Source organism: Mobula birostris, chromosome 8 (genome assembly GCF_030028105.1).
Source record: "Mobula birostris isolate sMobBir1 chromosome 8, sMobBir1.hap1, whole genome shotgun sequence".
Taxonomy (NCBI): Eukaryota; Metazoa; Chordata; class Chondrichthyes; order Myliobatiformes; family Myliobatidae; genus Mobula; species Mobula birostris.
The window spans coordinates 23,314,384-23,341,504 of record NC_092377.1 but is presented as its reverse complement, the minus strand read 5'-3'; the positions used below and the strand labels follow the sequence as shown (position 1 = coordinate 23,341,504).

The following is a 27,121-nucleotide window of genomic DNA, read 5'->3' as shown; positions in this document are numbered from 1 at the left end:
TCACTCCACTCTCTCAATGTAAGGTGCACAGTCTTCAATGCCGCTATCAGATGCTGTAATAGTTCCAATGTTGATTTAGCCCCGTTTTCCCCTTGTTTTCTTTTTGACTCACGTGTCCTTTTTGCTGGCACCACAAGTCCACTCCATCTAGATGTGTGTGTCGCTCCTTGTTATCTCCCTTCTGAGGGAGTGCAGCATAGGTTCATGAGGTTAATTCCCGGGATGGCGGGATTGACATATGTCGAAAGATTGGAACGACTGGGCTTGTATACACTGGAATTTAGAAGGCTGAGAGGAGATCTTATTGAAACATATAAGATTATTAAGGGATTGGACACACTGGAGGCAGGAAGCATGTTCCCGCTGATGGGTGAGTCCAGAACCAGAGGCCACAGTTTAAGAATTGGGGGTAGGCCATTTAGAACGGAGTTGAGGAAAAACTTTTTCACCCAGAGAGTGGTGGATATATGGAATGCTCTGCCCCAGAAGGCTGTGGAGGCCAAGTCTCTGGATGCTTTCAAGAAAGAGATGGATAGAGCTCTTAAAGATAGCAGAATCAAAGGTTATGGGGATAAGGCAGGAACTGGATACTTATTGTGGATGATCAGCCATGATCACAGTGAGTGGCAGTGCTGGCTCGAAGGGCCGAATGGCCTACTCCTGCACCTATTGTCTATTGTTTTCTAGGAAAAAATACATGCCATTTTTGATGGAGCTAAATCATCAACACCTTATCGTTGATTGAAAGTAAGCTACAGGTTTGTATGTTATCTTCTGCCTGATGTTCAAAGGCCTGTTAATCTGTTATTTCAATGTAATTGTAGGAAGCCTTGAATATAGCAAAGATCCAAGTCAATATGGGAGCTCAGATCCTGGATATCAACATGGATGATGGAATGTTAGATGGCAAGAGTGCTATGGTCAGGTTTTGTAACCTTGTCTCAACAGAGCCAGATGTTGCCAAGGTTAGTATAATTGTCTAAGAGCATTATAGTGGAAGCATGGTCAAAGATGTCAGCTGATGACCAGCACTTCTACACAACAGCATTAATACTGTAACCAACAATATTGGTGGATATCTTTGAGTAACAGTAAGCACTTGTTTGTCTTTTTTCTCTTAAAGATCCCAGTTTGTATAGATTCTTCTAATTTCAGTGTGATTGCAGCAGGTTTAAAGTGTTGTCAGGGCAAATGCCTTGTTAATAGTATCAGTCTGAAGGACGGAGAAGACGACTTTCTGGAGAAAGCACGAATAATTAAACAATTTGGAGCTGCTGTTGTGATAATGGCATTTGATGAAAATGGGCAGGTAAGCAATTTGGATGAAACAGCTGGTTATTGTTTTCTTGCTGCACTCTCCAACACCCTTTGCCTGTTAGTTAATGTTATTAATTTCTGTTGAATTGTGATTGTCTCAGGTTTTATTTTCTACAGGATTTGTTTTCTCTTAGAGGTGTGGAGAGAAATTAAAGAGCTACTTTGCCGCACTGTGAATTGTGGTTCTTATTAAGAGGGGTCAGTTCAGAATCCCATTTGTAAATTTTGGGAAGTTTTTGGGATTCATTGGGTTGAAACAGGAAGAGTTTGTGAGGAGATTATGCCCTGCCTTTCTTTTTGCAACCTATCACCCTGTCAAGTAGCACCCTATATTGATGTTCCATTCTACAATGCTAAATTTTTACCTGGTCCTACTATCACACAAATGTGTACCATTTATAAAAATGTACCACTGTTACTTGTCCAGGGCCTCTAATACATGATGTAGACTGGAATCAGGTATGAGACCATGAGCACTGCAGATTCCACTCCAAATCCCTCAGTCATCTTGGAAGTACAATGCTGTCAATCTAGTTTTCAGACTCACTGCCCAACAGCACTGTGGATGTATCTGCACTAGAAAGATGGTAGCAGTTCAAGGAGGCAGCTCGTCACTATCTTCCTAAGTGTGATCACAGACATATACTCAACAAAAGGTTAGATTAGATTAGGTTATTAGATTATGAGGACATGCAGTCCTCTTTTATTGTCATTTAGTAATGCATGCATTAAGTCATACTTTATTGATCCTGGGGGAAATTGGATTTTTGTTACAGTTGCTCCATAAATAATAAATAGTAATAAAACCATAAATAGTTGAATAGTAATATGTAAATTATGCCTGGAAATAAGTCCAGGACCAGCCTATTGGCTCAGAGTGTCTGACCCTCCAAGGGAGGAGTTGAAAAGTTTGATGGCCACAGGCAGGAATGACTTCCTATGACGCTCTGTGTTGCATCTCGGTGGAATGATACAATATTCCTCCGGTGTGATATCACAGAAACTCTTACAAGGCGGACCAAGACTGAAAAACTAACAAAAACCACATAATTATAACATATAGTTACAACAGTGCAACAATACCATAACTTGATGAAGAACAGGCCATGGGCACAGTAAAAAAGTTCAAAGTCTCTTGAAAGTCCCACATCTCTCACAGACGGGAGAAGGAAGAAAACTCTCCCTGCCGATTTATTAATAGCCATATAAGTAAATACAGTTAAAGTCAGAAGTTCACGTACATCTTAGCCAAATACATTTAAACTCAGTTTTTCACAATTCCTGACATTTAATCCTAGAAAACATTCCCTGTCTTAGGTCAGTTAGGTTCACTATTTTATTTTAAGAATGTGAAATGTCAGAATAATAGTAGAGAGAATGATTTATTTTATCTTTTATTTCTTTCATCACTTTCCCAGTGGGTCAGAAGTTTACATACACTTTGTTAGTATTTGGTAGCATTGCCTTTAAGTTGTTTAACTTGGGTCAAGTGTTTTGGGTATCCTTCCACAAGCTTCTCACAGTAATTTGCTGGAATTTTGTTCCATTCCTCCAGACAGAACTGGTGTAACTGAGTCAGGTTTGTAGGCCTCCTTGCTCGCACACGCATTTTCAGTTCTGCCCACAAATCTTCTGTCAGATTGAGGTCAGAACATGATGTCAAGTCTGGTTCATCCTTGGGAGCAATTTCCAAATGCCTGAAGGCACCACGTTCATCTGTACAAACAATAGTACGCAAGTATAAACACCATGGGACCACGCAGCCGTCATACCGCTCAGGAAGGAGACGCATTCTGTCTCCTAGAGATGAACGTACTTTGGCGCAAAAAGTGCAAAACAATCCCAGAACAACAGCAAAGGACCTTGTGAAGATGCTGGAGGAAACAGGTAGACAAGTATCTATATCCACAGTAAAACGAGTCCTATATCGACATAACCTGAAAGGCTGCTCAGCAAGGAACAAGGCACTACTCCAAAACCACCATAAAAAAGCCAGACTACAGTTTGCAAGTGCACATGGGGACAAAGATCTTACTTTTTGGAGAAATGTCCTCTGGTCTGATGAAACAAAAATTGAACTGTTTGGCCTTAATGACCATTGTTATGTTTGGAGGAAAAAGGGAGAGGCTTGCAAGCCGAAGAATACCATCCCAACTGCGAAGCATGGGGGTGGCAGCATCATGTTCTGGGGGTGCTTTGCTGCAGGAGGGATTGGTGCACTTCACAAAATAGATGACATCATGAGGAAGAAAAATTATGTGGATATATTGAAGCAACATCTCAAGACATCAGCCAGGAAGTTAAAACTTGTTCACAAATGGGTCTTCCAAATGGTCAATGACCCCAAGCATACCTCCGAAGTTGTGGCAAAATTGCTTAAGGACAACAAAGTCAAGGTATTGGAGTGGCCATAACAAAGCCCTGAAAAAAGAAGAACTAACCTTGGCAACATCTGTCTCTGTTGAGACAAGGTTACAAACCTGACCAAAAAAAGAAGAACTGAATAGTTATCAATGCAAGCAGGCTCTGCCTGTCTATGCTTATCTTAAGCTTTGACTATGCAGTGTTTCCAAGAGGACTTGTGATGGCTAAAAATGGTCCAACACTTTCAGTTGTTGTAATGTTGAAGCTTTGCCAATAGATGTCATCAGTCTATACAGTGTCTTCCAGAAAATGACTCAATCTTTTCCTGTGTGAAATTCCCACCAAAGATACTCCGTATCAGGTTTGGTTAGCAACATTTCTAGGTCAATCAGCAAATTGAAGAACAAATTCTGTAGTAAATCATCAAAGGCGCAAACCAATCAATGGATTCTCATGGAACCTCGATGGTTTGCCCACATTTTCTGCCAAACTCGTTTTTCAGGGAAGTATTTCAGGTCAGTCCATTCCATCTGTTTCCTTCTGGCCCTCTTTTTTCCCCCCTCCCAAACCCCACAATGTCTCTTAAGCTGTGGCCTGAAATGGAGCTACCATTAGATTCTTACGTGCTTCTGAGCTGTCAGTGCAGAGACGTCTCAGCATCTGCAAGCTCTTAGGAGAAAATGACAGACTGCAACAATTTGAGTTCCGCCAGTAGTTTGTTTTCTCCAGCTTCTGCAGTTTCTCACTCCTCCATCTCTGCTAGGAAACGTACAAGTAGAAATTGTGTATCAGTAAGGAGAGAAAACATTGATGATTCTTTGAGCTGGAACTTTCATCAACTGGAGCTGGCATTAGGAAATTATAGTATGATTAAACAACTATTGGAATGTACTTGCAAATTTTAAAACATGTTCTGTCTTGTTCAGGCTACTGATGTTGATTCCAAAGTGGCAATATGCACAAGAGCCTATTACTTGCTTGTGAACAAAGTCCGATTCAACCCCAGTGATATAGTATTTGATCCAAATATACTCACTATTGGAACTGGGATGGACGAGCATCATCTCTATGCTGCAAACTTTATCAGAGCTACTTCAATTATAAAGGTAAGTCCACATATGAGAATATATCCCTCTAAAATCATCAGTGAGGAACTGGGTGGTGCGGAAGGAGACAAATGATGACTTGCTCCGGTAACCCTCAGGTTCTGCTGGCTGCGTTAGTCTAGGGAAGACAATCCCTGGCCCCGCCAAACATGAGAGATTCCGGTGCAAAGCCTCCTGTTTGTGTGGAAGTTGCATGATTTGTTCCCCTGTTACAAATAAGTGCTATGAAATAACAGACAGTACACTATATGCAATTAAACGATTTAGCTTTATAATTCTGAAGTTGACTCAAGGGTTAGAAGAGAAAATCAAAATGAAAAGGGCCCGTTTCATTGAAGCAGTCCAGTGTGCACAAGTTGGAGCTCACGGTTTCCCTTTCCCCGCTGTTCCATTGATTTCCCAGGGCTTCATCGTCACCCAGCCCAACTCCAAGTCCACTCCTTTCTGGTGCTGACAACCTCTGCTTTCTACCATCTTCTCTTCATCTTCTGCTGATCAAAGGACCCAGATCACCTCAGTGTCAGGCACACAACACGAAAACACACTCCCTTCATTGGACGGCTCACATTCCAAAGCACCCGTCATCTCTAACCATAACCCAAACATAAAGACTATTATATTAGCAGTGAATCCTTTCCCAGGGTGTTACGCTGCTTTTCATATGATGTGATCGGAAATCTGATTTCTCAGAAAATCAATACATGTACAATACAAAATAATTAATAGGGAAACACCTAATCTGGACAATTCAACCTGACAAGTTTTGAAACAAATTTCTGTTTGAAATTTGAAACAAATCAGTATTTGTGAGCAAAATGTATTGATTTTAAAAATCTTGCAATTTCACATTTAATAAAAATTATAAAAAGGAATTTCCTTGACAGATTAGAAATCTGAATATTTCGAGATGTTTGTAGTTCAGCAGCAGAGTTAAAAGTAGCACAGTATACCACTCCTTGTCATAACACTGCCTGTTCAATTTACTTATTTATTTGTTGGTTTTATTTACTGAGATACAGTGCAGAATAGGCTCTTCCAGCCCTTCTAACCGCACCTCCCAGCAATCCCCCGATTTAACCTAGCCTAATCACTGGACAGTTTACAATGACGAATTAACCTACCAACTGGTACGTCTTTGGAGGTGTGGGGGAAAATTAGAGCTCCCGGAGGAAAATCTTGCGGTCACAGGGAGAACTTACAAACTCCTTACAAGCAACGGCAGGAATTGAACCCCGGCCACTGATACTGTAAAGTGTTGTTTGAACCACTACGCTACATGCCAACTGGAACATTTCACTGACTTGGCTGCACATGTATTCAAATCAGACAAAGGTGTGTTAATCTGTGTAAAATAGAGGCCATGAAGCCTTTGGAGCAGGAAGTGCAACTAATGTACCACTGTCTTTAACATACTGCATAATGTTTGGTGGTGCTCTTTGTTGTAAGTTATGTGTGAGCACTGATAAAGGAAAGTCTTACTTGAACCCAAATGAGTCATTCCAAAATAATACTATAGTCTTTTATGAGATTGTAAAGTCTGTAGTTAATGTCAATAATTAACATATTCAATATGAGCTTGCAACTTTTGTGTTACTTTGACTTGGTGTCTGTTTCCAGTATGCCACTGGTTATACGTCCTTAAAGTTTAATTCTGTTGTTTTTTTTCCCCCCCATTTTTAGGCTTTTGATGAGTATATTGCATGGTATTATACAATCCATTTTGTCTCGTCAATGCCTTATATTTCTCAATCTGTAATTAAGAGCCAAAATGAATTAAAAGTGCTCATCATATATCATTCCTTCTGTAATAATCGATCTGATCACTTTCTCCTGCGATTCTATTCATTGTCTTTTATATTGATTTACTTGTATGCTTTTTTATTTGTCTAAAGGGAACGCTACCTGGAGTCAAAGTAAGTGGAGGTCTTTCGAATTTGTCCTTCGCGTTTCGTGGAATGGAGGCAATCCGAGGAGCCATGCACAGTGCGTTCCTTTACCACGCCATCAAGGTACAACATGTGTAATGTTTTTGGATACTCTTTCAGCTCATCAGTGTGCAGAGAAGTTTCACCAGGAAGCTGCCTGGATTAAAGAACGTTAGTTCGGGGAGAGATTGGATAGGCTGGGTTTGTTTTACCCGGAGCAGAGGAGGCGGAGGGGTGATTGGATAGATGTATATAAAATTATAAGGAGCAAAGGTAGATTCTGTCTTTCTACTCTTTATTCCATAGTGATGTGTCAAAACCAAAAGGGCATAGGTTTAAGGTGAGAGGATTTTAAACCATAAGACGGAGCAGAATTAGATCTCTCGGCCCATCCAGTCTGCTCCACCATTTCATCATGGCTGATTTATTATCCTTCTCAACCTGTCTTCTCCCCATGACCTTTGATGCTCTGACTAATCAAGAACCTTTCAACCTGTGCTTTAAATATATGCTATGACTTGGCCTCCACAGCTTCCGTGGCAGTGAATTCCATAGATTCACCACCCTCTGGCTAAAGAAATTCCTCATCTGTTCTAAATTGATGTTTCTCTGTTCTGTGCCCTCTGGTCCTGGACTCACCCCACCACAGGAACCAACCTCTCCACATTCACTCTATGTAGGCCTTTCAGTAGTCTATAGGTTTCAAAGAGATCCCCCTTCGTTCTTCTAAATTCCAGTGAGTACGGCCCAGAGTCAATAAACGGTCATCATACATTAACTCTTTCATTCCAGGAATCATTTTCATGAACTTCCTCTGGACTCTCTCCAATGCAAGCATATATTTTCTGAGATAAGGGGCCTAAAACTGCTCACAATACTCCAAGTGCAGTCTGATCAATGACTTATAAAGCCTTTGCTTCACATCCTTGCTCTTATATTCTTATGCTTCTTGAATGGAATGCAAACATCGAATGTGCCTTCCTTAGCACCACCTCAACCTGCAAGTTAACCTTTAGAGCAGGGGTTCCCAACCTTTTTTATGCCATGGACCCTTACCATTAACCAAGGGGCCTATGGATCCTAGGTTGGGCACCCATGAGGGAATCCTGCACAAAGTCCCTTTGCACTCTGAATTTTGAATATTCTCCCCATTTAGGAAACACCCTGTGCCTTTATTCCTTCCACTGAAGTGCATTTCCATACACCATACACTTCCGTAGACTATATTCCATCTGCCACTTCTTTGGTCATTCTCCCAATCTGTCCAAATCCTTCTGCAGACTCCCTGCTTCTTCAACATAGTACCCCTCCATCTCTCTTTGTACTGTCTGCAAACCTGGCCACAAAGCCATCAATTTCATCATCCAAATCGTCGACATAGCGTGAAAAAAAGCCATCTCAACACCAACCCCTGTGGAGCACTAGGCAACTGCAGCCAACCAGAATAGACCCCTTTATTCTGACTCTTGGCCTTCTGCCAGTCAGCCAATCTTCTATCCATGCCAGTTATCTTTCCTGTAATATGATGGGTTCTTATTTTGTTAAGCAGCCTCATGTCTGGCACCTTGTCAAAGGCCTTCTGAAAATCCAAGTAAGCAACATCCACTGACTCTTCTTTGACTATCCTGATTGTCAGTTCCTCAGAATTACAATAGATTTGTCAGGCAAGATTTCCCCTTAGGGAAACAATGCTGTCTTTGGCCTACTTCATCATGCACCTCCAAGTACCCCCTGAAACTTCATCCTTAATAATGGACTCCAACATCTTTCCAACTACTGAGTCAGGCTAACTGGCCTATAATTTCCTTTCTTCTGCCTCCCTCCCTTCCTGAAGAGTGGAGTAGACATTTGCAATTTTTCAGTCCTCTGGAACCATTCCAGAATCCAGTGATTAGAACATAGAACATAGAAATCTACAGCACATTACAGGCTCTTCGGCCCACCATATTGTGCCAATCATGTAACCTGTGCTAGAAACTGCCTGGAATTTTCCTATCACACTGCCCTCTATTTTTCTAAGTTTCATGTACCTATCCAAGAGTCTCTTAAAAGACCCTATTGCATCCACCTCCACCACTGTTGCCAGCAGTGCATTCTATGACTCACCACTCAGTGTGGAAAAACTATTATCCCTGACATCCCCTCTGTACCTACTTCCAAGCATCTTAAAACTGTGCCCCCTCGTGTTAGCCATTTCAGCCCTGGGTAAAAGCCTCTGGCTATTCTCACAATCAATACCTGTCATTATCCTATACACCTCTATCAGGACACCTCTCATCCTCTATCACTCCAGGGAGAAAAGGCCAAGTATACTCAACCTATTCTCACAAGGCACTCTCTCCATTCCAGGCAACATCCTTATAAATCTCCTCTGAAACCTTTCTATAGTATCCATATCCTTCCTGTAGTGAGATAACCAGAACTGAACACATTACTCCAAGTGGGGTCTGACCAAGGTCTGGTATATGATTCTTGAAAGATCATTGCTGATGCCTGCACCTCTTTCAGAACTATGGGGTGTACACCATCTGGTCCAGGTGACTTATCTACTTTCAGACTTTTCAGCTTCCCAAGCTCCGTCTCCTTAGTAGAAGCAAGTACATTCACTTCTGCTCCTGTTCCTCTTGAATTTCGAGCATATTACTGGTGTCTTCCACAATGCTTACTAAGTTCATCTGCCATTACTTTGTCCCTTATTACAATCTCTCCAGTACCATTTTCCAGCAGTCTAATAATACACTCTCTCCTCTCTTTTATTCTTTATATAGCTGAAAAAAATTTTGGTATCTTGTTTGATATTATTGCCTTGCTCACTTTCATATTTCATCATTTCTTTCCTTATGGATTTTCTAGTTGCCTTCTGTTGTTTTTTAAATGCTCCCAATCCTCTAACTTTGTGCTATTTTTTCCTGTGCTATATTGATGTCTCTTTTGCTTCCCTGCTGTCTTTGGGATGTATATCTTGTGCCTTTTTGAATTGCCCCTAGAAACTAGCCCCTGCGATTCTGCTGCCATCTGGATGAGTGTCCCCTTTCACCCAACTTTGGCCAGCTCCTCTCTCAAACTGCATGGTGAATTCTATCATATTATGATCGCTGCCTGCTAAGAGCTCAACCACAAGCTGCTCTAAAAAGCCATCTCATAGACATTTGACAAATTTCCTGTTTTAGGATCCAGCACCTACCTATTTTCCCAATCTACCTGCATATTGAAACCCGCCCCCACCCCCCATAACTATCGTAACATTCCCCTTATTACATGCCTTTTCTATTTCCTGTGGACGTTTATATCCCACATCCTGACGACTGTTTGGAGACCTGTATATAACTTCTATCAGGGTCTTTTTACCCTTGCAGTTTCTTAACTCTACACACAAGGATTCTGTATCTTTCAATTATATGTCACTTCTTTCTAAGGATTTGATTTCATTCCTTATCAATAGAAACACCCCATCTCCTCTGCGTCCCTGCCCGTCCTTTCGATACAAGGTGTATCTTTGGTTGTTAAGCTCCCAACTATGATTTTAAAGAGAATTTAGGGGCAGCACAATAGCATAGCAGTTCGTGTAATGCTCTTACTGTCACAGCCACGTGGTTCAATTTCGCTGCTGTCTGTTAGGAGTTCGTATGTTCTCCCTATGACAGTGTAGGTTTTCTCCGGGCACTCTGGTTTCCTCCCACATTTCAAAGACATGCACATTAATAGATTAATCGGTCACATGGGTGTAATTGTGCAGTGCAGCCTCGTTGGGCCGGAAGGGCCTGTACTGTGATGCATCTCAAAATAAAAATAAAATATTTTTCACAGAGTGTGGTCAATATCCGGAACTCGTTAAATACAGTCACTACATTTAAGAAGCATTTACACAGGCACTAAAATAAGGAAGGCATGGAATGATACAGACTTAGTTTGAGCAAATGGGATTACTGTAGATGGGCAAAACAATCAGGATGGTTTTTGTGATTCTCTGTGATTCTATGACTAATAACTGTATTAAAGTAGTTTAGGGACTTTTCACCAGTTGTGACTCAACTGGAGCACTGCCACAAAGCCATAGCAAGGACATGTTGCACTGGAGAGGCTGCAGAGCTGACTTACTAGGATGTTGCTTGGAATGGGGCATATAAGATGATAATAATAATAATAAAAAACAAAAGACGGGATAGCTTGCTTTGTTTTCCTGGGAGTGATGGACAGTGTGGGGGGGGGGGTGGCGAGGGCCTTATAAATGTATGCAAAATGAAGAGGGGCAACAACAAGGTAGATGATGGAAAACGGAAGAGACTGCAGATGCTGGAATCCGGTACAAAAAAAAGCATGCTGGAGGAACTCAGAAAATGTTTGAGTCAAACCTTTGCTGAGTGGTAAACCTTTCTGCATAAAAAGTCTCAAAAGCTAGAGAACATTCTGTACCTTTAGGGTGAGGGGAGAATTTTAGAGATATTTGAGATGGGGAAATATTTACCCAGGCAGTGGTGTCAGCAGGCACTCTTACAACATGGAAGAGGTATCTAAATGGGCACTTGAATCACTAAGGCAGAGAAAGCTATGGACTACCTGCTGGTTAATCATTTAGTGGTGGTGGATAAATGACCGTCAGCACAGGCATGGTGGAGCAAAGGATCTGTTTTTGTATTGTATGACTTCACAACAGGTTGGAGTTTGAGTTTAATTGTAAATATACCTGTGATTAATGTAAATTCAGTGCCTGATCTCTTATTGAAGGGATGGTAATTTATGTACAAGGCGACTTGCATTTTTGTCACAACAATCTCTCACTTTTCATCTACCGCAATGTTGTAATAAGTCTTTTCTTAGGCAGGGATGGATATGGGAATTGTGAATGCAGGGAATCTGCCTGTTCATGATGATATAGACAAAGAACTTCTAGAGTTATGTGAGAATTTGATCTGGAACAAGGACCCTGATGCTACTGAGAAATTGCTCCATTATGCACAGGTAAGGTCAAGAACTGATATTTTATGGGAAAATAAAAGTCCTGAGTGATGCTGGCAACCTTTGTGTGCTTTATCTTCCAAGGAATCACTAATTGTGATACATAGTTTGATTTCAGAATCAGGTTAAATATCACCAGCATATGTTGTGCAATTTCTTGTCTTTGCTGCATCAAGACATAATAATTGAGAGAAAAAAAACTGAATTACAGTATGCAGATATATATTAAATAGTTAAATAAGTAGTGCAAAAATTAAAAATGAAAAAAAGTAGTGAGGTAGTGTTCATGTGGTCAATGTCCATTCAGAAATCGGACGGTAGATGGGAAGAAGCTGTTCCTGAATTGTTGAGTGTGTGCCTTTTAGGCTCCTGAACCTCCTTCCTGATGGTAGCAATGAGAACAGGAACATTCCCTGGGTGGCTGGAGGTCCTTAATAATGGACACCACATTTTTGAGGCATCGCTCCTTGAAGATGTCTTGGAGACAATGGAGGCTAGTACCCATGATGGAGTTGACTTAGTTTATAACTCTCTTCAGCTTTTTTCAATCCTGTGCAGTACCTCCCCCATACCAGATGGTGATGCAGCTAGTTAGAATGCTCTCCACCATATATCTGTAGAAATTTGTGAGTGTCTTTGATGACATACCCAATCTCCTCAAACTCCTAACAAAATATGGCCACTGTCATGCATTCTTTGTAATTGCATCAGTATGTTAGGCCTAGGATAGATCTTCAGATGTTGACACTCAGGAACTTGAAACTGTTTATTCTTTCCATAGTTGATCACTCAATGAGGACTAGTGTGTGTTCCCTCTCAACTTCCTGAAGTCCATAATCAATTTCTTGGTCTTACTGACATTGAGCGCAAGATTGTTGTTACGACACCACTCCTCCAGCTGATCTGTCTCACTCCTGTACGCCTCCTTGCCACCATCTGAAATTTTGTCAATAGTAGTTGTGTCGTTGGCAAATTTATGGATGCTGTTGGAGCTGTGCCTAGCCACATAGTCTTGGGTAGAGAGAGTGGCTGATGGGGGTCCTTTATGATGGTTGCTGCATTTTTTTGAGGCATTGCTCCTTGAAGTTGTTATGGATGCTGGGGAGGCTAGTGTCTGTGACGGAGCTGAGTTCACAACTTCCTGTAGCCTTTTCTGATCCTGTGCCCTGGCTGTCCCCGACCCCCCCCCCATACTAGATTTTGATGTAGCCAGTTAGATGGTCTCCACAGTACGTTACTTAAAGAGGCAATTAAAGGAGAGGGGAGAGGCTTAGGAAGGGAATTTAAATTTGGGACCAGCTGCTGAAGGTGTAGCCAATCTCAGTGGCAGTCGGGAATAAATCTGCATGCAAGAGATATATAATGGGTGCAGTAAGGTTTATTTCTTGGATGTCGAAAGAGCTGGAGGAAGATGCAGTAATGGGGGATATACAGTCATGAAAACTTCAGATATGGGGATTAGAAATTGAAATTCAAAGCTGTGATAAGTAAGTTTGAGTTATCAGCACATTCATTTGATAGGTCTCTGCCATTCTATTCATGTACACTATCTCAGCATTTTTTTTTGTTGCTCTCTATTTTTTGCACTATTATTCATCAATATATATATAATACTTATAACCATAACCAACCTGCCACTAAGAGTTTGAAAGGATTGCAAGTTATCGGCTTAGCATGAGTGACTTTGAAATGAGTTAATATCCTATGGTAATTTGTTCTTAGCAAACTTCTAAACTTGAATTTTTTTTTTAAAGATTTAAAATCCTAGTTTTTTACCCATCGCTAAAGTATTCATTGAACTCTGTTCATTTTCCACATTGTAATCTTCCATTTGATGACAACATTCTGATATCAAGGACAACTGAAAGCCAGTGTGTACTCAGTTACTGGAATTATAATAAAGGAGCATCTTTCTAGGATACCCAGTTGTTCCTTTGATTGCATAATGAAAAGAAGACATTATTTTCCATAAATTTCATGACAACAGTGAAACAAATTTGCATTCTAGTGCTGATCAACAAGGTATATCAGAATCAGACTTATTAATGACTTAGATAACATGAAACTTGCAGAACAATGCAGACATTAAATACTATAAATTTCAAAAGTATATAGTGCAATAAGAGGGAATAATGCGGCTCATGAACCATTTAGACATCTGATGGCAGAGGGGAAGAAGCCGAATTGTTCGGTGTGAATCTCCTGCTAGTAGTGAAAAGAGGGCTTGACCCAGATGGTGAGGGTGCCTGGTGATGAATGCAGCCTTGGAGAGGCACCGACTCTTCAGCATGTCTTTAGTAATGGGGATGGTTGTGCTCAAGATGGCTCTGACTGAGTATAGTCCTCTGCAGTGGAGACTGCATACAGGCTGTGATGCAGCCAGTCAGACTGCTCTCCACTGTAAACCTACAGGAATTTGTAAGAATCTCCTCAAACTCCTAACAAAGTAGAGCTGCTCGCATGCCTTCTTTGTGATGGCATTAATGTGTTGGGCTCGGGATAGAGCCTCCAAGATGTTGACACCCAGTAATCTGAAGCTGCTCACCCAATGTAAATCACACTGGAGTTACCATTTTCCCAACTGAAAAAAAATAATCTAAGACATTTTCTGCCTTTTGAATTAATGAAAAATATTCCTTAACTTTGCCATGTGGCATGTTAAGTTTTATTTAACACAATATAATAATCATAAGCATATCCAAAAAAGAACTTTACTTTTGTTCATTGACATGGTTCTTTGATTATTTTAGAATCATGCGGAAAGTGGAAAAGTCGTGGTAACCACTGATGAATGGAGGAATGGTACTGTTGAGGAACGTCTTGAATATGCTCTTGTTAAGGTAAGCAATTGACTTTGTATTCCCTCTGCAGTCTCTTTTCTGCTTGTGTTTGCTGCATGAGTTGAAGTTCTGTCATTACCCTTTAGGGTATAGAAATGTATGTAATCGAAGATACAGCAGAAGCAAGAGCCAATCAGCACAAGTACCCCAGGCCCCTGCATATAATCGAAGGACCTCTGATGAATGGCATGAAAATGGTGGGGGAGTTGTTTGGAGCAGGAAAGATGTTTCTTCCACAGGTAAAACTGGATAAATTTTATCCCTTTATGAAGTGGTAAAATGTATTTATTAAAAACAGATAAGAGAGTATTTTGATTGAACCCCAAGTCTGAAAGCTATTGTGTTGCAGATTTTTATTCAATGTTTTGTAAATTTTACGCCGTCAGGTCATTAAATCTGCTCGTGTGATGAAGAAAGCTGTCAATTACCTCATCCCTTTCATGGAGCAGGAGAAAGAGAAAGTGTTGATGGAGACGGGACACTCTGAAGAAGTTGTAAGTTATCAGTTCTGTAACTGGGGTTAGGATACTTGTGTTTAGGTAACGCCAGCAATTTGTGCCTTCAGCAGATAATGATGAATTATCGTCTTGAACTGCTACAGTTTTTTCTTTGGACTTTGTCATAAAATTCTGTGACTATTTTATGACTGAAACATCAGGCTGATTTAAAAAAAAAACTTTCAAATCCCTATCAGAGATGGCTTTTGAGGTAGAGAGTACATTATTTTGTCTGGATTCCCTCTATCTCTCAAGTACCCATGTAACATCTCTAATTAAAATTTAAAATAATTGACAGGAGGTAATATGCTCTATGATGTTTAAGAAAAGTGTAAGTCACTTTTAAAGCATATCATTATTCATCAGTAACATCACATATTTTGTTTTACTACTTGTGTTAATTTAACAAGCCTGTAAAATAAAATCTTTAACCTATGCTTTGTATCTTTAACAATTCTGACAACTTCTCTGTGGGAACATTGTAGATAGTATCAGGTTTATTATACTAACATGTCATGAAGTTTGTTCTTTTGTGGCAGCAGTACAACGCAAAACATAAAACTTGCTCTAAGTTGCAATAAGAAATACTATATAATATTGCAAAAGAGGAATAGTGAGTGTATTTCTTTGAATTAATTTTGCATATATTATAATAACTTTAGTAAATAACTAAAGCAACCTTAAGCATTCTAGTCTTTGATTTAAATGCAGTCCATCGAAGAGTTGTATCATTTTGCAGAGCCCATACCAAGGGACCATTGTGTTAGCCACTGTCAAGGGGGACGTTCATGACATTGGCAAGAATATTGTTAGCGTGGTGCTGTGCTGCAACAACTTCAGGTAAATTTCATATTGTCCTATTCAGCAACACACTCTTCTTGTGTTTCCTCCTTTTGTGCTCATTTTGGTTGCTTTAAAGTCATGCCGTTTTCAAAGGAATATGGTTCTGACTTCAGAGAGCAATCATCTCAGCTTCAGGACATTGCTATATGAATATGCTCGGTCCAATCTCTGATTGCTTCATCAGTGACATTCCTTTCAGAGAAGCAACATAAGGAATGTCCACCGATATTCAGTTCTGAAAAGGCAATTGAGCCCATGCAAGACCTCAGCAACATTCAGTCAAGGACTGTGAAGTGGCAAGTGATGTTCACATCAAATATCATTGGAGAAATCATCATTTACTGGACATCACTTAGGACCAAATAACCTATGTGTTTCTCACACCCTGCCCACAAACAGTAATACATGACTTGGGAGCAGGTGTAGGCCACACATTCTCTTGGACATGTTTTAACATTCATTTATATCATGGCTGATCTGATTATAACCTCAACTCCGCATCTCTGCCTCACCCTGGTAACCTTTCCCTTGCTTATTAGGAACCTACCGATCACTGCCTTAAAACATCCAAAGACTGCTGCCACTGCAGTTTGAAGATTCCCAGATCTCTGAGAAGGAAAAAATGAATCACCTCTTTGCATTAGTTGGGTGTTCTCTCAATTTTAATCCGTGACTCCAGTACTAGATTCTCTCACATTCTCTCATTCTTCTCTTAACACCAATACCATGAGTAACATATCCTTCAATTGAGCCGTCTCTCACTTTTCTCAATTCCAGTGGATACAACCCTGGCCTGTCTAAACTTCTCTCTTCAGACAACTTACCAATTCCAGGTAATAATCTATTTAGCGTTCTCTGAGCTGCTTTCCATGTTCCAAAGGTACAATTAAGTAGCAAAACATTTATTCTTCCCTCCTTCCTTGTTTACGCTATATGCAAAATAAAATTCAAAGTTCAAAGTAAATTTATTATCAAAGTACATATATATCACCATTAATTTTCTTGCAGGCATTCATAGCAAATACAAAGAAACACAAAACTACACACAATGAAAACAGACAAAGAACCAATGTGCTAAAGACAACAAACTGTGCAGATACAAAAAAAGAGGGAAAAAAAACAAAATAAATAAGCAATAAACATCAAGTACATGAGTTGTTTAGTCCCTGAAAGTGAGTCCATAGTTCTGGTATCAGTTCTGCGTTGGGGTGCAATCTCTGCTACCAGGAAAGGTGTGGGCAGAAGAAGAAGAATAAGACATCACCAAGTCATTGTAGGTTTTCCTCTGGTCCACACGCTGTTTTGCCGTCCATTATTGCTGGAACTTGGAACCCAACAGCATTATGATAATATTTTCAGCAGAATGACTATTAACAGTTCAGATACTATTAACAGTTCAGATAGGTGACTTGTTATCTGCTCCTTGAGGGCAAGTAGAGTGGGCAATAAACCTTGGCTTTGCCAGTGATGTTTGTATTCTCCAAAAATCTGTAAACCTCACTCCCTAAAGTTGAACATGGATTCTACAGCTCACTAAATCTTTGAATTAATTTTCATATTTTTATTTTAATTTCAGAGTAATTGACTTGGGTGTTATGACTCCATGTGATAAAATACTCCAAACTGCTATCGACAATAAAGCAGGTAAATATATTAGTATGAAGACAAAAGAGACTGCAGGTACTGTAGCAGCATTAGTGGAGGAAAGGAAAGGAATCATCGATGTTGAAGGTCAAGGCCCTGCATCAGGACTGCTAAATACAAGAGACGCTGGAAATGCAGAGTAACTCAAAAAGTGCTGGAGGAACTCAGCAGGTCAGGCAGAATCTATGGAAATGAATAAACTGTTGATGTAGATAGATGCTACCTGACCCGCTGAGTTCCTCCAGCATTCTGTGTATGCAACCCTCCTGTTTACATTAGCATCTTGGCTCTAAGAGATGAAGACCAGTAGTTATGCACAGTTACTGATACATGGAAATTTTTCAAAGAATTATTTGTGTTGCTTGTTTTCCTGTATTTTTGTTTCCTCTGTTCTGGGCACAGTGTGCACCAGGCAAGAAAGATAATCCTGAAGTTTACCTAAGAGCATTCAACAGTATTCTTGCAAGTGTGCAGGACTAAATTGCCACCAGTATATTTTTAAACATAAATATCAATTTTAGAAATGTTCACTCAATCAGTTTTTAAAAATAGCTTTAGAACTGTTTTTTTTCTGTCATTCCATGATATTCACCTGCTTTTCTACAGCTATGATTGAGATTAAGATTTTAATACACAACATTGACCTTACTTTCTTAAGCCCATCATCCCATAAGCCACGAACAGCAGCTGGCCAAAGTCCTTGAGATTTTTGGAGTTCTGTTGGCATCTGTAGCACTGGGATTTACAGGATGGGGTGGCTAGCCCCATGCCCAAACCACTTCCTTTCGAAGCGGGGCTCTGGACCGTCCATGGAGTTCAGCCATTTGATATTGTAATTTTAATTTTTAGAGTAGAATTCTGAATGTATTTTCTTTTCGGCAGACATTATTGGCCTGTCTGGTCTTATCACACCATCTTTGGATGAAATGATACACGTTGCTAAGGAAATGGAACGGATAGGTTTGAAAATGCCTTTGCTAATAGGTGGAGCAACAACCTCAAAGTAAGTATTTAGTTTAAAAAGGATTTATGCTTTCCTGCCGTATGTGATGAATAAAATCCTCTCGGGCTTCCAACCTGTTTCCGGCAGGAAGCCTGAGTACAGTTTATTCATATTTATTCATTTCTCTATCGTATTCTGTGGTATTATGGTACTATATATTTACAGTGTACTGTAAAATATTCAGTTCTGGTTGTCCCATTATAAGGAAAGATGTCGGTGCTTTGAAAGTTCCTAAGAACTTTCTGCAGGGGGACAATTGAGAGTATCCTGACTGGTTGCATCGTTGCCTGGTCTGGGAACTGTACGTCCCTCAATCGCAGGACTCTGTAGAGAGTGGTGCAGACAGCCCAGCGCATCTGTAGTTGTGACCTTCCCATGATCCAGGACATTTATAAGGACAGGTGTGTGAAAAGGGCCCATAGGATCACTGGGGACCCAAGTCATCCCAACCACAATCTATTCCCGTTGCTACCATCCAGGAAGCAGTACGACAGCATAAAAGCCAGGACCAACAGGCTCCAGGACAGCTTCTTCCACCAGGCCATCAGACTGATGAACTCACACTGATTTGAGTGTACTCTATATTACATTGACTGTTTTATTTATTATAAATTACTATGATTGCACATGGCACATTTAGATAGAGATGTAACACAAAGATTTTTGCTCCTCACGTATGTGAAGAATGTAAGAAATAAAGTCAATTCAATTCATTCATTCAATTCAAGGCTGCATAAAAGATTTACCAGAATGCTACTTGGAGTACAGGGCAGGTGGGATAAACTTGGGTTGTTTTCTTTGGAGTGGTGGAAGCTGAGGGGGAGATCTGATAAAAGCTTCTAAGATTATCAGAGGCATAGATAGAGAGCCGGTAGTTTTTTTTCCAAGGTTGAACTAGTGCCAGAGGACATGCATTTAAGGTGAGAGGGGATAGATTCAAAGGAAATGCTCAAAGTAAATTTATTATCAAAGTACATATATGTCACCAAATGCATCGATGAGATTCATTTTTTTGTGTGCAGTCATAGTAAACACAATGGAATCAATAAAAGGCTGCACCCATCAAGATGGAGAAATACCAATGAGCAAGAGACAACAAACTGTGCAAACACAAAAATAAAAAAAGCAATAAATATCAAGAACATCAGATGACGAGTCCTTGAAAGTGGTTGTGGGAACAGTTCAGTGATGGAGCGACTGAAGTTGTCCACACGTTTAAGAGCCTGATGGTTGAAGGGTAATAACTGTTCCTGAACCTGGTGGTGTGAGTCCTGAGGCTCCAACGAGAAGCTGGGTGACAGGATGTCCCTGATGATGGATGCTGCTTTCCTGCGACAGTGCTCCATGTAGATATGTTCAGTGGTAGGGAGGGCTTTACCTGTGATGGACTGGGCTGTATCCACTACACTTTGTAGGCTTTTCCGTTCAAGGGCTTTGGTGTTTCCATACCAGGCTGTTATGCAACCAGTCAATATTCTGTCCACCACATATCTATAGAAGTTTGCCAGAGTTATAGATGACATGCCAAATCTTCACAAACTTCTAAAAAAGTAGGCTTCCATTCATTCTTAGTAATGGCACTTACCTGTGGGACCCAGGAAAGATCCCCTGAAATGATAACACTGAGGAATTTAAAGTTTCTGACCCCCTCAACCTCTGACCCCTCTGGCTCATGGACCTCCGATTTCCTCCTCCTATAGTCAATAATCAACTCCTTGGTTTTGCTGATACTAAGTGGTAGGTGTTGTTGTGGCACCACTCAGCCAGATTTTCAGTCTCCCTCTTCTATGCTGTTTCGTCATCACCTTTGATTCAGCCAATGACGTTGTTGTCAGCGAACTTAAATATGGTATTGGAGCTAAGCTCATCCTACATAGCCATAAGTGTAAAGTGAATAGAGCAGGGGACCAAGTACACAGCCTTGTGCTGACGGTGGTTGTGGAGGAGGTGTTGCAGCCAATCACAACCGACTGAAGTCTGCAAGTGAGGAAGTTGAGGATCCAGTTGCACAAGTAGGTACTGAGGCCAAGGTCTTGAAACTTATTGACTAGTTTGAGGGGATGATAGAATTGAATGCTGGGCTGTAGTCAATCAAGAGCATCCTTGTGTATGCATCTTCACTGTCCAGATGTTCCAGGGTTGAGTGAAGAACCAATGAAGTGGGATCTGCTTGGACCTTTTGTGATGATAAGCAAACTGGACTGGATGCAAGTCACTTCTCAGGCAGGAGTTGATATGTTTCATCACCAAGCACTGTGTGGGACAAGTTTTCTGTGATGTGTGATGGGAGCCTGGAATGTGCTGCCAGGGGTGGTGGACGAGGCAAGTATAATAGTGGTATTCAAGAGGCTGCTAGGTAAGCATTTGAGTGTGGAAAATAGAATGATATGGACATTGTGTAGGCAGAAGGGATTAGTTGGGCAGTTGATTACTAATTTAATTAGTTTGGTATAATGTTGTGGGCTCCACTGTTCTATGCTCTGTCTAATTAACTAGTCAGAACATGGATTCATCATTTTCCCTTTCAGGTTTATCATACCAGTCTGCAACTCAGACTAAACAAATTTTATATTACAGCTGATAAATATTTCATTCTTCTTGTTATCAGAGTTGCAACTTTCTTCACAAACTTACTGAGGGATAGAGGGAACTTTGAAACAAGTTGTCTTGCAGTTTCATTGCTTGCTGAGGATCTTAAGATGTCATCTTACTATGTCAGCTCCTCAGTGCATTTCCTATAAACTTCAACACATAATCTAAGAGTTAGTTTCATCATCCTGTGTAAAGAACTGCTTCTTAATAACTTTTAAGTGTACCCTGGACCTCATGGTCATTGACTGGTACATGAGAACTTTAACCAGCTGATATGTGTCTCTGTTAGGTGGTGCAGCATTTCATCCAGATTTTCTTTGTTAGACATCCTCATGCCAAAGATTCAGAGTGGACTATTTTGGTTTTACATTATCATTTCAATCTGTATTCTTTACAGCACTGGTATATGTGTCTTTTCAGCAACAAGGAAGAAAAAGATGTGGATTTCCCCTCACATTCCTCAGTATACGTGTGACAATATGTCCACCTGATGGTCTGAATGTAACACCTTATTCCAAATTTGGCATGTCCATTATGTAGCATTGGAGTGACAGCTTAGCACCTTATGCATGAGTCATTTGGCTCCAGATTTACTGTACTTGCCTTAAAAAAAAAATTCATAGGCATTCATTGTTTTGTAATATTTGTAAAATACTTAATAATGACGAGGTAAAAACAGCTTAGGGAGGACAATACACCTCATACCTAGTGATATCCTAATAATCTGAGGGAAAATCTGTTTGTCCCTTTCACATACAACTCTGGGAGAGAGTTAAAATAGAGGAACTTGGTAAATTGAATGACAAATTTAAATTCTTCAAAAGAGCTAAGAATAATTATTCTTACAGTGAACTTGTCTGACATGTTCACATTCACTTTAAGGTGGGATTAAAGTCCATAAAGAACAGACATGTTGTATATATAAATAAGTTAAAGATGCTATTACTTCACATTTGATAAAATTCAAGAGTAGTTTTTAACACAGCTCTGTAAAGTGTTTGTCATGAGGTGATTTCTTTCATGTGCTTGTGCAATGTTGCTGCAATTGAGAAATGAGTGATGATTTATGGCTGCCTTTTAGATACTGCTGTTCATTATTTTTTCTGTGTCAGTCAACAACAGTCTCTGAACTGTCTCTGCAACCTCTATATTTTGTTCCAATATACAATTTTACAGTACAAAATTGGCCCTTCGGCCCACCATTACAATGCTAACTGTTTTGCTCATGTACACTAAGCCCATTAGAATGCTTTAAGTCCATGTTCTTCAGTGCCTTAGATGGATGTGTTTGTCTAAACAATTCATACACGTAACAATTGTTTCTGACTTCACCTCCTCTTCTGTTGTGGAGTTCTATATACTAACCACTTCCTGTAACAACTTTCCTCTCAGATCCCCTTTAAAACTCCTTCCTCTTGTCTTAGTCCCATGCCCTCTTGTTTTTGATACCATTACCATGGGGAAAAGAGATTGTATCTCCTCTATTTGTGCTTCTTAGAAGCATTAATAGAGTCTTGTTTGCTCCTGGGAAAACATGGCCAGCCTATCTCACCTCATAACAAAAGCACTCCAATCAAGGTGATATCCAAGGTAATATTTCCTCTGCACAATCACATCTTTCTTTTAGTAGGGCAACCAGAACTGAACACAATATGCCAATGTGGCGTAACAAATGTTTTCTAAAATTCCAGAATTTCTAAACTGAGTGGCTAATTTTAATTTGGTGCCCTGTGCCAGACAGAAAAAAAATCTTCAGTTTTTCATTCTGCACCCTGTCCTGTAAAGGCAAGCATGCTATACTTCTTCACCTTCCTGTCTACCTGTGTTGCAATTTTCGGGGATCTTGAACCCTAAAATTCCTTACTTCGTCAGTATGCTTTAGTGCCCTACCAATAAGTAACAGTCCAAAATGCATTACCTCTCACTTGCTGAGATTAAATTTCATCTGCCAGGGCTCTGCCCGACTTCCCTTCTGATCTATACCTTACTGTAGTCTCAAACAACCTTGCTTATTATTCATAATGCCACCACCTTTTCTGTCATTTCTTTAAAAAGTTGTATAGAATCTTCCTGATCTGTGTAACTTTGGTTCTTGCTTCTTTATCATAATGAATAAATGTCTTAGTTTGCTATCACTCGATCTGGTTCACATTTAATTAAACCTAAATTGCTATACCTTTTTCCAGAACACACACAGCTGTCAAAATTGCACCAAAGTACAATGCACCAGCAATTCATGTTCTAGATGCTTCTAGAAGTGTTGTTGTGGTAAGTCTTCTTATCAGCTTGTCCTTGCATCTGTCTTGTACCTGATAATGTAGAGATTTTATTCCTTGTTTTTTGTTATGTTGTTCATTTCAAGTTTTTATTGTCACCATTCCTTTTTGCAATATATTGAGGGAATGGCTACTCTTATAACTCTACATGATTACCAGTTTCTGTGCAAGTTCACAAACTTGTCAAATCAAAGATATACAAGAACATGCATTCTTGTAAGGGAATTTGCACTTCAATCAGGATCCTGGCAAACTGATGATTTTATCCATCATTGTTAAAGTACTAAGCAGACCAATTTTATCTTCCCATAATTCCATGGTTGTATTGGTAGATAATTGGCTGCTGTAAAATTACCCATTAGTGTGGGTAAGTGGCAAAAGGGTCAAAGGGGAAGTTGATGGGTATATGGGAGACAATATGCGCAGGGCTGTAGGGGAGAATGGAAGAGTTGGTATCAAGGCATGGTATTGCTTTGTTGGGAACTGGCATGGAGCTGATTGGTTGAATGGCCACCTTCTGTGACTTAGTAACATTTCCAAAGTGGATGGCCTCAAAAAATTCTGACCAGACTCAACATGTGTATTATCATGTCCTGGCCCTGACCATTTTGAAATAGCATCTAATTGTTTTAGCATTATAGTTAAACGCTGATGGCCCTGGGAAAGTGGAGATGGAGCTTCTTGAGTCATTGGAGTCCCCTTAGTCATTGCTTTCTTAAACACAAAGGTTACAGAAACAATTTCTTTTATCCTCTGGTGTCCAAAACAAAGAGCCTGGGTAGAAATATTTGGAATTCACCTTTATTTTAAAATGGTTTAATTGTCATAGAATTTGTGTAACTTCTGTTCTTCACTAAACTTCATAGTTCAATAAGTTTTAGCTCGTGGATCTCATTATACTGTTTTTTTTATTATAGTGCTCTCAACTGCTAGACGATGACCTCAAAGATGACTACTTTGAGGAAGTAACTGAAGAATATGAAGAGATTCGACATAATTATTATGAGTATTTAATGGTCAGTATTAAGAATATTGAATGAAATTTAATTAGATACTTAAGGACAGCTGGCAACTGCATCTCTGAAAGGGGAGGATAAAGGGGAGGAGTGAAGAGTGTTTTCTGAGAAAGAAAACTGTTCCGATTGGATAGTATAGGTGTTAGGGTATATGAATTAAAATTTTAGATGGGGAGAAAAGTAGATTAATGAGAGCGTGGAATATTCCTCATTGTAGGGGGAGCAGACAGACATTGCTGTGGTTGTCAAGGAGATTCTCAATTGGTCTGTGGCACTTCCTCACCCCCCACCCCGCCCCAAACACTGATGCCGGAGTCAGATGTCACAGTGTAGCCGCAGTGTATTCTGAACGGGGCAGCAGTGTCATTACGTAGGTATACAAAGGGATGGGGTTCTGTTAGTAGGTTAACAAGCAAAACCTGTAAAGGAGTAATCTCTGGGTTACTTCTGGTGCCAATGGCTGCTGAGAATAGGAGTGTGAAGATAAATCAGAATAATGTGTGACTAAATGAATATTGGAGGGGAAGGCTTTAGATTTTTGGATCATTGCACTCTTTTCTGGGGTTGGTGGGATGTGAACAAACAGGATGGGTTGCAGCTGCACTGGATTGGGTCCAATCTCGTGTTCCGGGGAGGTTTTAAACTCATTTGGCAGGCAAATAGGTCACAGAGTAGATTACGATCAAGTATAGAAGGAAAGCGGGGTCAGTGCAGTAGGTACAGCCAACATGGCTAGATAAAGACATGTGAGAGGATGGGTGAACAAGATTGCATCAATGTTAATGCAAAGGAAACTGACCAGTAACTTGAGATACTGATTTACAGTCTTGCAGCTATCAGGAGACAAAGTTGAAGGAAGTGCAGAGCTGGCAACTCCTGTTCCACGGTATGGAATCTTTAGTTGTGATGAGTGAGGATATGAAAGAGGAAGTGGCATTGAAACATAGAAAACCTACAGCACAATACAGGCCCTTTGGCTCACAAAGTTGTGCTGAACATGTCCCTACCTTAGAAATTACTAGGCTTACCCATAGCCCTCTATTTTTCTAAGCTTCATGTACCTATCCAAAAGTCTCTTAAAAGACCCTATCGTATCTGTCTCCATCACCGTTGCCGGCAGCCCATTCCCTACCCCTGATATCTCTGTACCTACTCCCCAGCACCTTAAACCTGTGTCCTGTTGTGGCAACCATTTCAGCCCTGGGAAAAAGCCTCTGACTATCCACAAGATCAATGCCTCTCATCATTTTATACACCTCTATCAGGTTACCTCTCACCCTCTGTCACTCCAAGGAAAAAAGGCCGAGTTCTCTCATCCTGTCTTCATAATGCATTGCAATGATTAAGGAGTCCAGTCCTTGGAGTAATGCAGTAGGATATCTGGAATACTCTTCAAATGATGCTGTATGGGCAAAGATTAAGAATAAAAGGGGGGATATCACTGACAGAATGAACTACAGAGGGAGGCATTAGATGTCGCAGTGGATAAATCCCCAGGGCCTGATGAGATGTATCAGATGTACTTATGAGAAGTGAGAGTGGTGATAACTGGGGCCAGTGCTGAGGTTCTAGAAGACTGGAGGACAACAAATGTAGTTTCTTTTTTTCCAAGAAGGATAGCAAGGATAAGCTAAGTCACTACAACTCCAGTGAGACTTATGACATGGATAATAGAAATCAATGGCAAAAGATTAAAAGGCATTGTTGGTGGGTGATCTTGTTTGACTACTTTGAATGAGGTTTTTTTATATATTGAAGATGCAACTAAGCATATGTATAAATTTGATATAGTCTGTAAGGCATTTTACAAGGTTCCTGTGTGTTGTTTTCCATGGGATGAAGAAGGCTGATAGAGGAGTGAGTTGATCTTACAGAGGTACACTTATGGAGAGGCACAGATAGGATAGGCAATGTTAAACTTCTCCCCCGCCCCCATAGTAGAAGTGTTTGTAACCAGTAGAGATGGGTTTAAGATGAGAAGTAAGAGGTTTAGAACAGATACAAGAAAGATTTATTTTTAACCCCAAGGGTGGTTGTTATTTGGAATTCCTGCATGAGAAGGTTGAGTGAACTAGGCCTTTTTTCCTTGGAGCGACATAGAATGAGAGGTAACCTGACTGAGGTGTATAAGATGATGAGAGGCATTGAAGAGGCTTTTTCCCAGGGCTGAAATGGCTAACACGAGGGAATACAGTTTTAAGGTGCTTGGAAACAGGTACAGAGGAGACGTCAGGGGTAAGTTTTTACGCAGGGAGTGGTGAGTGCGTGGAATGGGCTGCAGGCAATGGTGGTGGAGGTGGATACAATAGGGTCTTTTAAGTGACTCCAAGATAGGTACATGGAGCTCAGAGAAATAGAGGGCAATGGGTAACCCGAGGTAATTTCTAAGTAAGTCCATGTTTGGCACACCATTGTATTGTGCTGTTGGTTTTATGTGTTTCTAAAGTGATAGAGGCAAAGACTCTCAGCATTTGAGTTTCTAGATGAGGACTTAAATCAGTAAGACATAGCAGGCTACAGACCTAATGATGGTAGATGAGATCAGTATAGGTGGGTATCTGAGGTGAACTGAAGGGCCCGTTTCTGCAATATGGCTCTATAAGAAATTCTTTCAGACTGGAAGTAACTCAGGATGAGTCCAAATTAAAACACTTACACATTGCCTGATGAAAGAGCAAGCTGACGAACCAAGCAACCGTTCCTTTCTCTCATTTCATTTTTGCATTCTCACAAGTGACAATT

At 40.3% G+C, this 27,121-nt stretch overlaps 1 protein-coding gene across 6 annotated transcripts in view; it reads left to right on the top strand.

Moving 5' to 3' along the window:
- Positions 1–27,121, top strand: part of mtr (5-methyltetrahydrofolate-homocysteine methyltransferase) — an 89,766-nt gene that overhangs the window by 41,287 nt on the left and 21,358 nt on the right. For all 6 annotated transcript variants that reach the window (XR_011886788.1, XR_011886789.1, XR_011886790.1 and 3 more), the window contains 13 exons: positions 825–965; positions 1,124–1,309; positions 4,608–4,787; positions 6,680–6,796; positions 11,531–11,671; positions 14,419–14,508; positions 14,595–14,747; positions 14,895–15,002; positions 15,745–15,845; positions 17,425–17,492; positions 18,375–18,495; positions 23,274–23,355; positions 24,281–24,379. Coding sequence is in view for 3 of the 6 variants with exons in the window: in XM_072264900.1 (XP_072121001.1) it covers positions 825–965; positions 1,124–1,309; positions 4,608–4,787; positions 6,680–6,796; positions 11,531–11,671; positions 14,419–14,508; positions 14,595–14,747; positions 14,895–15,002; positions 15,745–15,845; positions 17,425–17,492; positions 18,375–18,495; positions 23,274–23,355; positions 24,281–24,379 (1,587 nt within the window). In the remaining 3 variants the exon portion in view is untranslated. The remainder of the gene's footprint in view (positions 1–824; positions 966–1,123; positions 1,310–4,607; positions 4,788–6,679; positions 6,797–11,530; positions 11,672–14,418; positions 14,509–14,594; positions 14,748–14,894; positions 15,003–15,744; positions 15,846–17,424; positions 17,493–18,374; positions 18,496–23,273; positions 23,356–24,280; positions 24,380–27,121) is intronic.